Below are 15,056 nucleotides of genomic sequence, written 5' to 3' on the forward strand. Positions count from 1 at the left end.
TCCAGGTGCTTTTTCGGGAGCACGGGTGGCAGCATTAAATCACTTGCTTGAACAAAGGTGTGTGTCAGTTTTGCGAGCTGAAAAAGGTCACTAGCAGAATGCAAACGCAGAATGCAAGAAGCTTTCGTAACTAGCTCGTTCTAGTTCGATACGATACGAGAATGTTAAATAGTGGACCTTCCATATATTCGATTTCCTTAATCAAAAGCTTCAAATACACGATATCTGCGTGCAATATCTGATTCCAACGCACTTTATAAAGCTATACTATAAAAAATACATAATATTAATTGTATTATATGTAATTGTATCTTTTAAATTTCATGTTTTATTAAATTTAATAAGTAAAAAACATTTTTATAGAAAATATCAAATATTGAAGCATTTTTTTAAATATATTTTCATGTAACAATGTATCTTTTTTTAATGTGTTTTTGTCTAACAATGTATCGTTAACATAGCTTATTGAGCAAAAGTTATTTCCATTTCTATAAAATATATTTTTCGTTCATTTTAAAATGTATAAAAAACGCTTTTTTATCTCTCAGAATCGTTAAAAATCATAAAATAAAAACTGTTATATTTATAGCGTGGTGAACCAATTCCCGGATAAATCGCAGCTTTTTTACTGTCGATAGTTATCAAACTTTTATTGATACATTTATATATTGTATGATATATTATACATCACATACATACACAAAATTGATAACTATTTATCTGAAGATGGCAATTAACAAATAGATTAAATTTATCGAAAGATGAAATGTGAATTAATATAGAAAAATAATATAAAGTTTCATTACCAGTAAGAACAGGTTTTTATGATTCAGATTAATATTGCAGAAGCTGAGAGCAAGAAACTTTGTAAGAAATTAATTATATCTTCTATGAAAGGAAAAAAAGGAGCATGTAAATATGAAACCAAGTGAGATCAGACATAGTACTCATGATTTTCTTGATATGGAATAATCTACAAGATGATTTTTGTTTAACAAGCTTTGCAATCAACCTGGGGTCGTTTTCAGAAGAACGGTGAGGGCAGAAACGAGAAACGTTTCAACTGATACGAGGAAAAGTTGGGCAAACGAGAGTACATATTATGCTGGACGAGGTTGAGAAGTTTTCCTAGCGTATTTGCGCCGTGTAACATGGAAGACAATAGCTTTGAGTACTGCCTCGGGAACTCTTATCTTAAGGTCCAGAATAATCTTTAATGTCCATAAAAAGATTACGATCCGCAACGAGAAGGATATTCCGAAACGAATTAGGACGCAGCTTACATAATTTTCTTGCTGCAAATGGATGAGTGCAAAAAGCTATAAGTGAAAAGACCGGAATGCCCCGTAAAACGTTCACCATTGCGCGAAATTTTTATCTCAGTACTTTTTCTCTGAAAATATGGTATTTCGTGCAGTGGTGGGATAAAGACCATGTACAGACCATTTAGAAAGCATGCGTATGCACTCTGCAATTTGCTAACGGACGCATAGAAAATACAATGATAATGGCGACACTTCTAGGCGAAACTATTGAAGTTTTATTCCACTGGCAGTTCTTTCTCATTTGGCGCAAACACGAGTCCGTCCCCGGGTTACGATGCAATACCAATTTGTTCGTTAAAAACAAATATAATCTTCCCACTGCTTCGCATATGAATATGTTGCTATATTAAATACACAATGCACAAAATTCACGTTTCTCTAATTTAATTTTAATTATTATGACATTTCCAAGCAGACCAATGTTTCCATTGTTCGCTAACAATATAATGTACACACATATAAATTTATTAATGCTACATCAAATTATATTCTCGAAGTTCTGTCCATGTTTGTGAAACGTGGAAACGTGTGCATAGTTAGCAACTTTACAGCGACACATTTCTATCGAAGAAAAAGAGAAGGATCGATTATTTTTAAATAAAGTGCTGCATTATCCATTAGTTATATTTATTAGTTTCTACAATTAGTGTATATTTGTTTCTAGGGGCCATTATTTACGACCATCTAACTTTATCCAAAAACGAGTTCGGTACGGCGCTTGTACGTGGCTAACGCGGTTGTCCTCTGTAATACATTAGTGGGACGATTACATATTACACGTGTCGCGTTACGTGCCAAAGCCAGCCGACACCTCACGCGCCGCCCGCAAATCTATCCGACGACAACACGTGCCACTTATTGCACCGCTGTACACGCACAGTAAGCCGCGTGTACGAACGTGCTTAATCTGTCTAATTAATTTTTGCTCCGTTCGTCCACCCGATCGATGATCGATGTAATGAGGAGTAAACGAGGTTGCCTCATGTTTCACCGTGCTGCGATAGGATTTGCGATGCATATAATGAACGGTCAGATTGCAATCGGATAGCATTCATGTAGCGAAACATGATTGACGAATAAGCGCGAGTGAACATTTTCAACTGTTCAATTTTTTCATTTTTCCACATACACGCGCAGGATAATCTCGCCGAGATTTTCGATGTCAGCAAACAGACGATCTTTTTCATATCACGCGCTGCGCGCGTTGCCTGATTGATCGCGCGATTGCTCATCCCCGATAATAGCGGTGGGGTTTAATAATTCCCGTCAAGTTTGCGCCCGAGAGTATATCTTTTAATCTTTCTCTCCCTCATATTCCCCTTTAACCCCACCGCTCTTCCGACGAATCATTACTGCGCGCTATCCACCTGCCTCAGAATCTAATAAGACTCCCCTTATCAAGCTCTTGGCTTTGTCGGTCATCCTCGACACGTATTCCTCCGGCGCGTTATTCCGCGTGCACACAGCGCCGATGTGGAGTACTCGGAAAGGGACTGGACGTACCATGAAAAGAATTCCATTCGTTGGCATACACAGCGCACCACGCCAACTCGGGTACCGACGTGCCCTCCCGGAAGAGAGGGGCACGTATACTCACTCCGGCGTTCTCTGTCTTTCTTCCTCCCACCGGCCTATACACAGGAACATACGTGAAAACTAGAGATTCCATCGATGTCGGGAAAAGTAGGTCGATCGAAGTCCCGGTCTTTTGCTGAAAAAGCGAGGAACCGGCTCCATTGTCGCTTCGAGTGGCCCGTCGTCGAGGGAATTACCTCCTTCTCCCCCATGCCACCCTCACCCCTTCGGTTCTGCACACCGCGCGACGGCGCCTCCTCTTTTTTGCCAATTAAAGCCCCAGACTGGACGTCTCCCTTACGCTCTCCTGGTGGAGGATCCTACGGCAATAAGGAAGTTCCGCGAGCTCTCTCCCACGTACATATACTACCACGGTTTCGCTCTTCCGGGCGAAATTTCACGGACCATTGACGCTCCGGTCTTTGATATGCCCGCTGGTGAACGCTGGCCCTTTTACGTGGATACGAGCCCCGAGAGACCTCGCGCAGGTATCGCGTGGCGATTTTTGCTTTGCATGTTACGTAGCCGTAATAACGTGATACGGGCGGTATCCTTCGTAGGAGATGTCGGAGATGCGCGAACCGCGTGTAATCTCATTCTGATAACATGGAAAATTGTATGCATTAGGGATAATAGGCGTTATCCGCTTTGCAAAATCATGTGCGATATTGTGATATCGCGGTGTTGTCGTTTACCGAAAAATTAACATATGCAGGCGGTTAATTCGGATTAGCTTAGTTTCTGGACGTTGTCGCTACAGCTGGGAGAATTAGATACGCGTGTGTAATGTTTTAATTATTATTAATGAAAATAACCAGAGATGAAAAGAATGCAACATTTTATAACTTCCAGCTTGTCAGCTTCTATCATAATAAAATAAAATACGTGTTTACAGTCACGTAGCAAACATGGAATATATATAAATTTAGAGAAACGCGTTCTTTCGGCCAGAAAAAAGAAAATATGAGATAATAATATGAAACACGAAATAGGGTAATCAACAAATGTTTATGGTAGCACGAACGGAGAACAGAACTAGCTAGCACAATGGATCAAAGTAAGTTTAGTTGATAGCGTGGAGTTGGTTCTGCGGCAATCTTAGCAAAGCTATTGCGCAGCAAATGATGTTTGCACGGCTTGCATCGCACGTAATTTCGCCTTAAATCGTAAGCTAGCGTGGATGGCCATTGGCCTCGGTTTGCTGGCGAAAGAAGTTCGAAAGCTAACGGCGGCACCACCGTAAATCGCCAACTCAATAAAGCAAGGCATAACACTTTATCTCAAGCATAAGTGCACCCGCCGACTTCCGTGCGTGGCTAAGAAACATGGTCGCGGTATGAAAAGATGTTGCCCGGCATGGGATCGTGGGTTATGGTCAAAGTTGTTCTTCCGCAGCAAAACCGCGATATATCAGCGAGTTACCATGGCTTTTGGCCGCACTCGAACACGGGTGAGTTCGCTGGACCTACGTCGCGCGACTCGGAATTTTTATCACCATTTGCGCCGTAACGAGTTCGCGGTTAATAACAAGTTTAATTGCAAGTTTACGAGGACGGAGATAAAAGAATAAGGGAACTTTTGTCTAAAGTCTTTAAAGAAAAAAGATCTCCCATTACCGCTCCAAACTCAGGAACGGTGGTAATAACACGCAAGATTTCCTGGCGGCAACAAGTACAATCTTTCTTGATGCTAATTAACGATAAAGCTGTCATGTGTCGTAGGAGATTCTGAAAGCAGAAAAGAAACGTCGCGATTGAAGATTCTGCGAGAATCCTGTCATTTCTTGCCCTCGTTTGTCGCGTATCCGCGGTTAGACATCGGCGCAAGACCAAACGCCGGCAATTCGTAAGGTCGCAAACTACGTCCGTCGCAAGAAATCCTGCAACGCGCGACGCGATCTCTGCACCGCTGTGGCGGCTGCAAAAACGTACTATCGGCAGCTGCAAGCCATTCCGGTTCATTGAAATTCGCGAATGCTACGTGTCGTAACGAGACAAGTAGACAGCGCCTGTTTCACCTTGCGGAAACGCCCGTCCGTAAAAAGCGTCTTCTGTAAAGTTGGAATCGCGGTATTCAGCATTTCTCCCGGTTGGCCGACGGTCTTTTCTTTTCTTCCTCTCTTGCCGTCAAGAGATGAGGCAAGCTTGGCCGCTCGCTAATAAAGTACACTTTGTAAAGTACCGGTTGCCCGGAGTATAATTGTGTTTTGCGCGACAGCGAGACAGCGGTTGCTTTATTAAACGCCGGTTTTGTGATTTCAGATGAGTTCAGGAGTAAGGTGGCCTGCGAGAACGATGTCATCAATCTCGTTTGTTACCCCGGTCAGAGGGTGGCGATTTTCAGCGCGTACTTCGGTAGAACGGAATACGAGTCCATACAATGTCCGCAGCCACGAGGCGTGCAAGAAGAAAGTAAGTACCATTATTGATTAACACCCCGTGTCTGTCTCCCCATTACTCATAATGCTCACCCCTTTTAACTCTTTCTTTCTTTTAACGACGATTACGTAACGTTTATGATACTTGTCCGTGCTTGATATTGCATTACTCGTTACTGGAGCAGAACGTAATCGAACATAAACCCAGGCTTTAGCGCTTCGCAAACTTTCGCGTGCTTTTCCCATTTCGATATCATCTTCGTTTTATATCACGTCGTTGCCCGGATACGTCGTTTACTCCGCGGAAAATAATAACACGAAAACACTTCGGAGTTATAGTCGGCATTAAGTATTTACGTGGACGTAAATAACATGTATCATTAAAGTAATGGTATCCATCGCGCATTGCCGTCGTGTGTACAATAACGCTCGAGCGAAAAAACCGATTTCCGCATATCAGGCGACAAATTGTAGAATTTTTCGATGTGTCCGCTCGTAGTAATATACGAGATTGACTGGCGACTATGTCATTCCTTTTTTGCTGACGATTTTTCAACGAGAAAGCCGTCGAGTCGATATTTGTTCTAGTGCATTGTCATATTCCGCGACGAGGAAACGCGCAGTTCTTCCGCGGACGTCCAAGCTTCGAATGAGATTCGCACAATGCGAGAAAGAGAAAATTAAAATAGATTTCCTCTGGAAGAAGGAGAGAAAATGTTTCCGTTTTCCGAGAGCAAGCCAGGATAATTCAATGACCGACAGGTGCATTTGCACAACAAATACGACGTTTGATATCGAGAAAGCTCGTTATTCGCGTTCGTGCGCTTCTCGCGGCACACTGCTTTTAATTTAAGGGGGATGAGAAGCTCGCCTCTCGTTTCTCAGACGTGGGACGTAGTTTTATTTAACTTCTCAAAGTAAATTCTTTTAACTCGTGAATGAATGCTGCAGTCGACCTCTCGCATTCCCACAACGACTTTTTGCCCCGTTCAATCAATCGATTTCTGCGAAAGCACACGGTTCCTCTCGTTCGGAACATAAATGGGAATGGTCACCGCGAAGACCATTGTCGTGAACTGTTACTCTAACGATGCTAACACTAAAACATCAAACTGTTATCGTTCACGTGCACGGCTGGGAACATTCTTATTCATTAGACTACTATCAGATTGTTTCCATTATTGCAATAGTCATCTGCATATACCGTAGAAGCGTAGAAACTATCGGTGAACGTTGTGGTTTGAATTGTTACAGAGTTTTAGAAATAAAACTACAATGGTATCAGATACCAAGATTATCTTTGATTCATTTTATGGAAACAGACTTTTGTATTTACTATTGTTCATTCTTTCTGTGCTCTTAATATCGGAAAATATCGTTTTGTTTCCCTCGAGAAAAAAAGGAATTTAGATTCCAGCGGTCCGAATAGCACGATTCTCTCTCAATGATCCCAATAAATACTTTTATTCCAGACAATTTCTTGGTCCACTTGTCCGGTTATCATTCGCCAAGTTCGTAGAGAAAGCTACCTCTTAACACAGAGTAGTCGAGAGGTTGCTCTTTTGTGGTCCCCTGTCGCTTAAGCGTGGCAATAAGGAACAAAATCTGCCAAATGGTGCCGTGTTATAATAGCGCTTTTTTCTTCGCGTGAATGTCTCGCGTTTACCTCCTATCCCTTTAGAAATAAGACGACGCGCTACGTCGTCACGTCTTATTTCGACGTGAGCGAGACATACATTTTCCCCGCACAAAAGAGTGTCCGGAACTCTAGAGATTTCCCGCTCTTCTTAAATTCTTTCTCTTCTCGTCATTTTGCGTCAGGCTGGATTAATAAATTCTCATATCTTTTTCGACGTGATCATATGTGTTTCCGACTTTTCTGAATCTTGTCGAAGAATCATCGTGTATGCCAGTGTTTCTATTAAATCATATGCAATGTAAGCGGGATCTTAGAGATATTTTTCAGAAGAATGTAAGTTCGTGGAATAGTAGATCTTTGTATCTCTGTTAGAACAAAATATTACGTTACATTATAATATTTATATTATAGATACAGAGAGATTCTATATTAAATCACATGAAACAAGAATACATATGATTCTTATCCGATGTATCTTTCTCTTACAATTAGTTGTATAAGATCTAATATCGTTTTTATATTTACAGGTTGTATGATGAACTTTGCAACAGAAACCATAATGTACCTATGCCACGGAAAACGGCGATGCTCGGTGATTGCTAACAGCACAACGTTTGACAAACCGGATCCTTGCAAACCTGACAGTAAGACCTACCTTAAAGTCGTCTACACTTGTGGTGAGTACCGAATTTTCTCATTTTTGATTCTACTGTCAGTTGCTTAATCATAGAACGCGTAAATATCCAGCTCTGGACAGCGTGATTAGTAATTTACTTTCAAAGATAAAATCATTTAACATCTAATCAGCTGCGCATATATATCTTCTGTGAATGATAAAACGTCACAAAAGAAAATAAAGTAACGGTAAAGATAATATAAAGTTATACAAGGAAAGCGCGTGAAGCCATCTATTCTTGTCTGAACGAGAAAATTGCACAAGCATTTCTTTTCCGCGGCAGTGTAACCGACAACGACTGAACGCGTTGCAATCCTCACGATCCTTGAGAAAAGCTGCGAGAAAAACTAATATTACGAGCCGCGCAATAACGTGTTCGGTAAGGGATTTATCTGGAGTTCGCTGTACAATGGCGTATAATGAGAAGAACGCTCCTCTCCAAGGAGGCAAGTTATTTTATTGCGAGGTTCGAAGTGACTCGGCAGCCGGAGCAGGTCGGCGACAGCTTTAAACAAAATGACGTCGCGTGTCTTCCCTTCAGCCCGGACGGGATTCGTACTGAATTTCGTCCCCGACATTTTTAATGGGCACTCTTTTCCCCGGGAAGAACGGTGCGTCGCGAAGAATGGCGGAAGACCGTTGTTGAAAACTGTCGACGAAAACTAACGAGCGACATCACCGAAGCGTATTTCGAGCATGACATCGCGGAGGATGTTATCCCCTCGGAGAATAGAAAACTAGAATTTCCGCCAGCGTTGCGATGTGACCGTGGGTTCATTTCTTCTTTCTTTTTTTTGAGTGGATGAGGGTGGAGTGGGGTTAAGATTTCAGCGGGATATGTCCGTAATAATGATTTCACGCGAGCGTGGAGCCGAGTCACTGCGGTTAACCGAGAATTCTTCGTAGCTTTTCGAAAAGACGGCGCGGAACGAGTTTGTAAGTTGCATCTAGCTGCAAAACCCGCATTGGTCGTTGAATTTCTGAAGGCGAACCACACTCTCGTGTACAAATTCTCGTCTTTTCGTGAAAGTCTTCAAATCTTTTCAGCGAAACGGCAATGGCGCAATAACATTCTTCGCGAAAACTCGCACGCGAATTGAGAGACGTTAAAAGGGGAAGTTTTATATTACTAGGCGTTTGTACTGCGAGAGCAACGAAAAAGTGTTACGCCACACTTCAATCCTTTTTATTCTTGCCAGGAGGATTACACGTGCTCCGTACGCGTACATTTTGTGTCAGCCAGCACACAACGGGCTCTTATAACTAGATATTACTTCCTTGTGGAATATCCCATTTACATTAATTGTGACCATTTTTTATCTCTTTAACAAAGGAACGGAAGTGGAGAAGAAAGAAGAGAGTAGCGTGTTATGAAAATATGCTATAATTTTTCTTAAAACGAGTAAAACTAGTTTTTCTCGTGGAAACTGACTCGTCTACCCGATCTTATAAAATTTATTTTAAAAACGACTTTTAACGATTGAAATTAGGAAAACCAGAGAATCAAAAAAGACGAATCTCAGAATATAATAAAGATCTTTATTTTTAACTTAATATTCAAAATTAGCTTAAAATGGCTTTTTAATCGATAATAAAAATAATATTTCGAGATAAACATGTATTCATATAAGTTTCAAATATAACGTAATTGTATAATTTATTCCTCAGTAAGATAAATTTAAATCAGATTTGGATTTCTTTAATTATGAAAGTTAGAGTCGTTTTTCGGGCTGAAATTCAGTTACGATTAGAACGGTAAGTGCCCCTCGGCAATGGAAAGGTAGGGAATCGCTGGTCCTTTCGTGGCTCGTCGCACGTCAAATTACCCCCCGTAAACGACTGTGCACGGATTATGATTCGCGCAACGTAGCCGAGAACGCATTTGCATGTGCCTGTGAATACCCGATGTGAGCTCATTAGTCAATGTCATTTCAGTTCCGGCTACCGTGCGGGAACGTTAGCGGGAAAAAGGAATCGTCGTCGCTCGGTATTCTAATTTGGCAGCGAGTCATGCATAGTTCTTCATAGCACACGGCTTTCTCGTGGCCACAAGCAAAATATGCGCATTCGTTGATACATGGAAAAATGTGAGAAATAATAAACGTCCAGTTTAGGTGGAAATCAATATTATCCGTGGAACTGTGTTATCTTTCGAAGCCTTCCATCGCGTTCGCACAACGGGATATAACAATCAAAAATTTCAAGCTTCCGCGTCGTTGGTTATTACAACTTGATTTAGCTTCCGGGTTGGAATAGCGGTTTTTATTTTTTTGGAACCAAAGTGACAAAAAACAGTTCCAACCTGGAAACCAAATCCGATACGATGTAACAATGTTGTTGCAAATCTATGCATATGTAAAGCACGATAATGGATAAGGAAACGCGAATAATCTATTGGTGATATAAAATTAGCATACAGCGAATGCGGAACACCGGAAGTGTTTTTTTTCCACTGCAGTTGCGCTCGATCGGATGATGATACCTCAAATGAAATCAAACGCACTTCCCACCCCATTCGTACCAGTCCTGTAAAGCGCGCTCGTTGGCTTCTTCGCCGGTCCTCCACGCTGGGGCATTGACCTGGAACAATTATCGAGCGATCTCAAAGTGTAATTGGATCCGCATGAATTATCAATGTGCATCAAAGTACTCCCGACTCGATACCAGCGCACACCGTCATCCGCGCGCAAGTTGGAAGCGAAGCTCAAATCTGCGTTTCGCGAGCTCTTATCGAATTTCAAATTATTATAGATATCAGAAACATGCTTGTTACTTTACAACAAAATTGATAGAATAGAAAATGGAGAACATGTAATACTTAATTTTACAATTTTATATATTTCATTACATATTTACTTTCTCTATCTTTTTTTCTGAACGAAAACGCTCAAAATGCTCGAGAACTTGCAGACGTTATAAAAATGTGAAATTGAGGATAAAATGTCTCCTCGGTGATATATGCATAAAATTTTTAATCGTCATAGATTATTTCCAACCCGCGTGAAACATATATTTTTCTGCAAAGTAATATCCGGGAAGTAAAAAAATTTCTCTTTTGAGCGGAACTTATTTACAGCACAAGCTATTAAAGAACTGTGCCAGCAGGGATGAAGTACGGTAAACTTTAGGAAGGAAAATGTTCAAAGCATGTTTTCTGATGGCATACGAACTTTTATAAATTACGGGAAGCACGACGCGGTACCATCTATGAAGCTTTCTGTATAAAGCAATTCCTGAATCCATTCATCAACTTTATTTGAGTGAGCGCGCTTGATCAGCCGCGAATTTATTCCGTCACTGACTTTTACACTTCACGTTGCAATCCTTCCATTATAAGATTTCTTTAAGAAATGGTTAAAATTTTCAAGATTATGCTTGAACGATTCTGAAACGAAGTTTATTTTCACGTTTGTGTGAAAAATTATTAAATCGATCGATCAAACAAGAAATTAAAAAATTGAATTATAACTGTTTTCTAGAATTATATGTCAAATACTAAATTATTTACTAAAAGTCTACTAAAAATAACAAAATTAACCTATTAGCTTTATTCATTCGCATCTCGTATTTTCCTCCTAGTTGATAGCCGTATCTAGTTATACGAGTGAAAAGTTTGCACGTAGGTACGAATTATTAAATCTCGTAAACTAAACTTTCGCGAATAATATTGTTTAATTAATCATAAATCATAGTAATGGTTCTTATATAGCGTGCGTTACGTATAACAAGAATGAGTATCCTGAGAATTCTCCACAGACTGTACGCGTTGTATTAATTATTATCACGTCTCTCTGATAGAAGCTGAATTCGCCGGATTTCACCATCCATTTCCCAGTTACAAACTGAATCACCCGTTGATTTCACACATGGGATCTTCTTGACAAAGTGAATGTACATACGTCGGCTACGCTCAAAACCAAATCAGTCGACGCTTAACGACGTATGAATGCGTTGCTTAATCCCACGATACGTATACATCAGTTGATATCAGTCAATCGGGAAAATGAATTAAGCTCATGGTATATTTCTGCCTCGCTGCGCGCATCGTCGCTAGTTAATTATTTCTTGTTTTTCGCATGAGAATTATCAATTCCCGTTCACAGCGTGCGGCTAATTTTGCAGAGAAAGAGGGAGAAAGAGGATTTTATATACATCATTTGTCAATATAAAATAATTTATGCAAATAATCTTTAATTATATTCAGACTCTATTCAATTGAATTATAATTGCGACAGTAAACGCATTTAAACAATTTTCTAGCAATGTTAACCGAAAAATTTTATTTAAAATTATCTTCCAAGTTTTAATTAAATTTATACTGCTTTCATGCAAATCTATAATGTTTTCTTCGATTTATAGATTATAAAAGTTTTCCCGTCATATTTTTATTGCGTGAAAATTCTCGTGACTTAAGGTTTTTCCAGATGCACTTTGATAAAATAGTTAAAGCTTGTGCTTGTGATCCGCATAATAGATGATTTACAATAATAGGAATCATTGACACATCTCACTGCTTAACGAAGCATCGATGCATCACAGCAATTCGTCTCAATTGAATTTTGACACGTGGCTGAAGAGCCGTGTCAATCAACGATAGAAAATCAAGCGCTCGCGTAGCCGCGGAGCTAATTAGGGACCGAAGTGCCAACTCGGTAGTGGACGGCTATATAGCTACTTTACATCACAGCGTTCACCGCGAGGTAATGATCCCTCGAATTTCCGCCATTAATCCAAGCTAATGAAAAATATCCCTCATCTGGCGAATAATCAATTTGATTCGCATGGAATAAACTCAATATTCAACCGCTAATTTATGTTTTAATACTATGCTTTTTGCAACGTGTTACAACGTGTTGCACTTTATGAACTTTTTATTAACTTTTTGTTATCTTACATCAGAGACTTTCAAGTATTTAATTAATGAATTTCATATTCTATTAAAAATTACTGCATTTTAAAAACGTGTGCCGTTTTTAATGTAATATTATCGCGAAATAATTGTAGAGGAGAAAGTTAAATTATTAATCATATTGTTAAAAACTTTGTAACGTGATTAAATTATCCATAGCGACTGTACATAATTAGACACTATTATTGTATATAAGTTTCGTCCAGTTTAAAACTCTCTTAAAGTACAAAGTATGGAAAGACCAAGCTGTGCGAGCAAACTAGCTTTCGGATATACTAACGCGCGCTACCCCCAAGGCACTTTGCCGCGAATCTGCCACGATCTCCATTTTAAAGAGTGGATTACGCGCCACGTGGTTGCCTCATGGAAGATTAATGAACTAATCTTCCTCGTAGCTGACCCTTTATCTTGATTTTCAACCTTGGATACCCTTGAAAAAACCAGACGCTACTATTTGTATGTCTATCGGCATGGTTAATTGACATATTGCGATGTAGGAGTATCGCGCACATACGCAAATGGATTTTGTTATTAGCTTGAAATCCTGCTTCCAATTCTCTTTCCTTCGTTGTTCCACTGCGATACTGCTTCATCCCACGAACGTCAGACGCACGGTAATTCACAACTTTGTTTTGAGTGGCAGTTACCTATTCTCTTTGATGCCTAATGGCAATATTCATAACAATCTGCACAATGGTGCGTAGCTCGAGGCGCATTTATAGTTAAATGCGCGTGCGTGCGTGCGTGCGTATTGTGTGGATGGGTGAGATTTCTAGATTGAGGCGGTATAATTCGTCTTTCCGCACGACGTACAGTAATTTGCGCGCAGTGTACTGTCGACACCTGAATTATTCGAGTTGCGTTTAACAATTCAGACCGGCACCGATCAATTGCTATCGCTTTCAATGCTCGGGGATGTCGCACGATCCGAATATCCATATTAGTTAGTACATATGCTTTAATTTATATGTATCCGACCATTTGCTGAAAAGCATCCGCAATTTGTGAGATTACGCAATTTGTGATTCGTGAATTTGTGATATTTGTGATATTACCTGCGATGAATTTAATGTATTTCTAATCTAATGTTCTAAAATGTGCAAAATCGTTTGTCGAATTCGGAGTAGCTCGAACGATGAAGGAACTCAAGTGCTATAGCTATAGCGAATATGCAGTATTTTTTATTACACAGTTTGTGCGTGAAAGCATTTCAGTCGTAGACTTTTATTTGGGCTATTCGATATTCCTATTGATGGTGTGCTTCTCTCTCTTCTTTGATATTAATTTGGCGTTCGTGTCCTCCACCCCTTCATTGTGTTTGTCGAAGTCGCGCACATTTCGAAATTTATTGCGCGATCGAAAGAGCACTGGTCGTTTAATATTTCAGGACAGCGGAACACACATAGGGTCGCGCAGACAGCTCCGTTGGTTTTGATTGCATGTTTCAGATGGCAAACTCGTTAAACCGAACCCGATGCGTTCGCCAATGTCTTTTACCGAGGTCGAAGACATCGGAAATTGTCCAGGACCGAGCGCTTTATTCCCACTGCTCCTTAACCGACTTCCGCGATCTTGCACGAGATCGTATTCTATCCTGTTGCAATTTCTCTCGTATCTGCAACTTGTGCTCGTATTTTTCAACAAGCGACCGTGCAACCACTCTCGCTAGGATTTCTTTAATCTCAAAAAACTCTGTTGTAATGTCACATTTGCCGTGAACATGTCTGCTTTTCTTGTTAAATCTTCTTTTCATGCTTTTAATTAATTGAATCTGGAGGAGAAGCTTATTGTGCTGAATTTTCAGATACGTCATTAGATTGTTTCAATTGTACCTTTTTCTATTGGTCTTTATTGATTTTACGAGATATTACAAGGCGCGATGCAATTGCAGTAGCGTTTATGGATCACCGCAAAACCGTCAAGTTCTTAACAAGTGGTCGGCCCTCGGCGAGATGTCTATCAGCTACAGCGACAAACGTATGTTATTGCACGAAACACCAAGCTGGAGGTTTACCAACGCTTGTTACAGTCTCAACTGTACAGTGTCCGTTCGCGTACAAGTTGAATAATTGAATTTATGAGCTATAAACGCGATACGTACTGATCATTCATATTACTAACAGCAAAACAGCCGATAATATTGTATATATTCTCAAAAAATATTTTTTACTCATTAATCCACGTTTGTCCAGTGCAGCTCAAAAATCGTTGAATTTCGTAAACGCATATTTTGTCTAGAAACATATATCATGATACCTTGCGATTCTAGTTTCTGTTCACGTCGGCCGCCGCAATTCATTTTAATCAATGGTTAACTGCGACGTTACAGAAGATCAACAGACATAACTCGGCTTTCTCCATCGCAGTACCTTGTCATCTGTTATCTCGTAGAAACTACAAAAATCATTACTCGTTTTAAAAGTAACAATTTATCTATCTTTAAAGATTTTGTTTTATGAAGTCTATCGCACTGGAGAGCTGAAGGTGAAGATAAAATGAAACCTAGCGAAATTGCGTTTCTTTTCTGAGATAACGTTTTTTATCGTCGAAATGTT

General features: G+C 40.0%; 1 protein-coding gene across 3 annotated transcripts in view; it reads left to right on the forward strand.

The window, feature by feature from the left end:
* Positions 1-15,056, forward strand: part of LOC105286806 (protein eva-1) — a 133,060-nt gene that overhangs the window by 87,038 nt on the left and 30,966 nt on the right. For all 3 annotated transcript variants that reach the window (XM_026968226.1, XM_011352019.3, XM_011352020.3), the window contains exons 4-5: positions 5,162-5,311; positions 7,444-7,593. In XM_026968226.1, the coding sequence (XP_026824027.1) occupies positions 5,162-5,311; positions 7,444-7,593 (300 nt within the window). The remainder of the gene's footprint in view (positions 1-5,161; positions 5,312-7,443; positions 7,594-15,056) is intronic.

This window comes from Ooceraea biroi, chromosome 3 (assembly GCF_003672135.1).
Source record: "Ooceraea biroi isolate clonal line C1 chromosome 3, Obir_v5.4, whole genome shotgun sequence".
Classification (NCBI taxonomy): domain Eukaryota; kingdom Metazoa; phylum Arthropoda; class Insecta; order Hymenoptera; family Formicidae; genus Ooceraea; species Ooceraea biroi.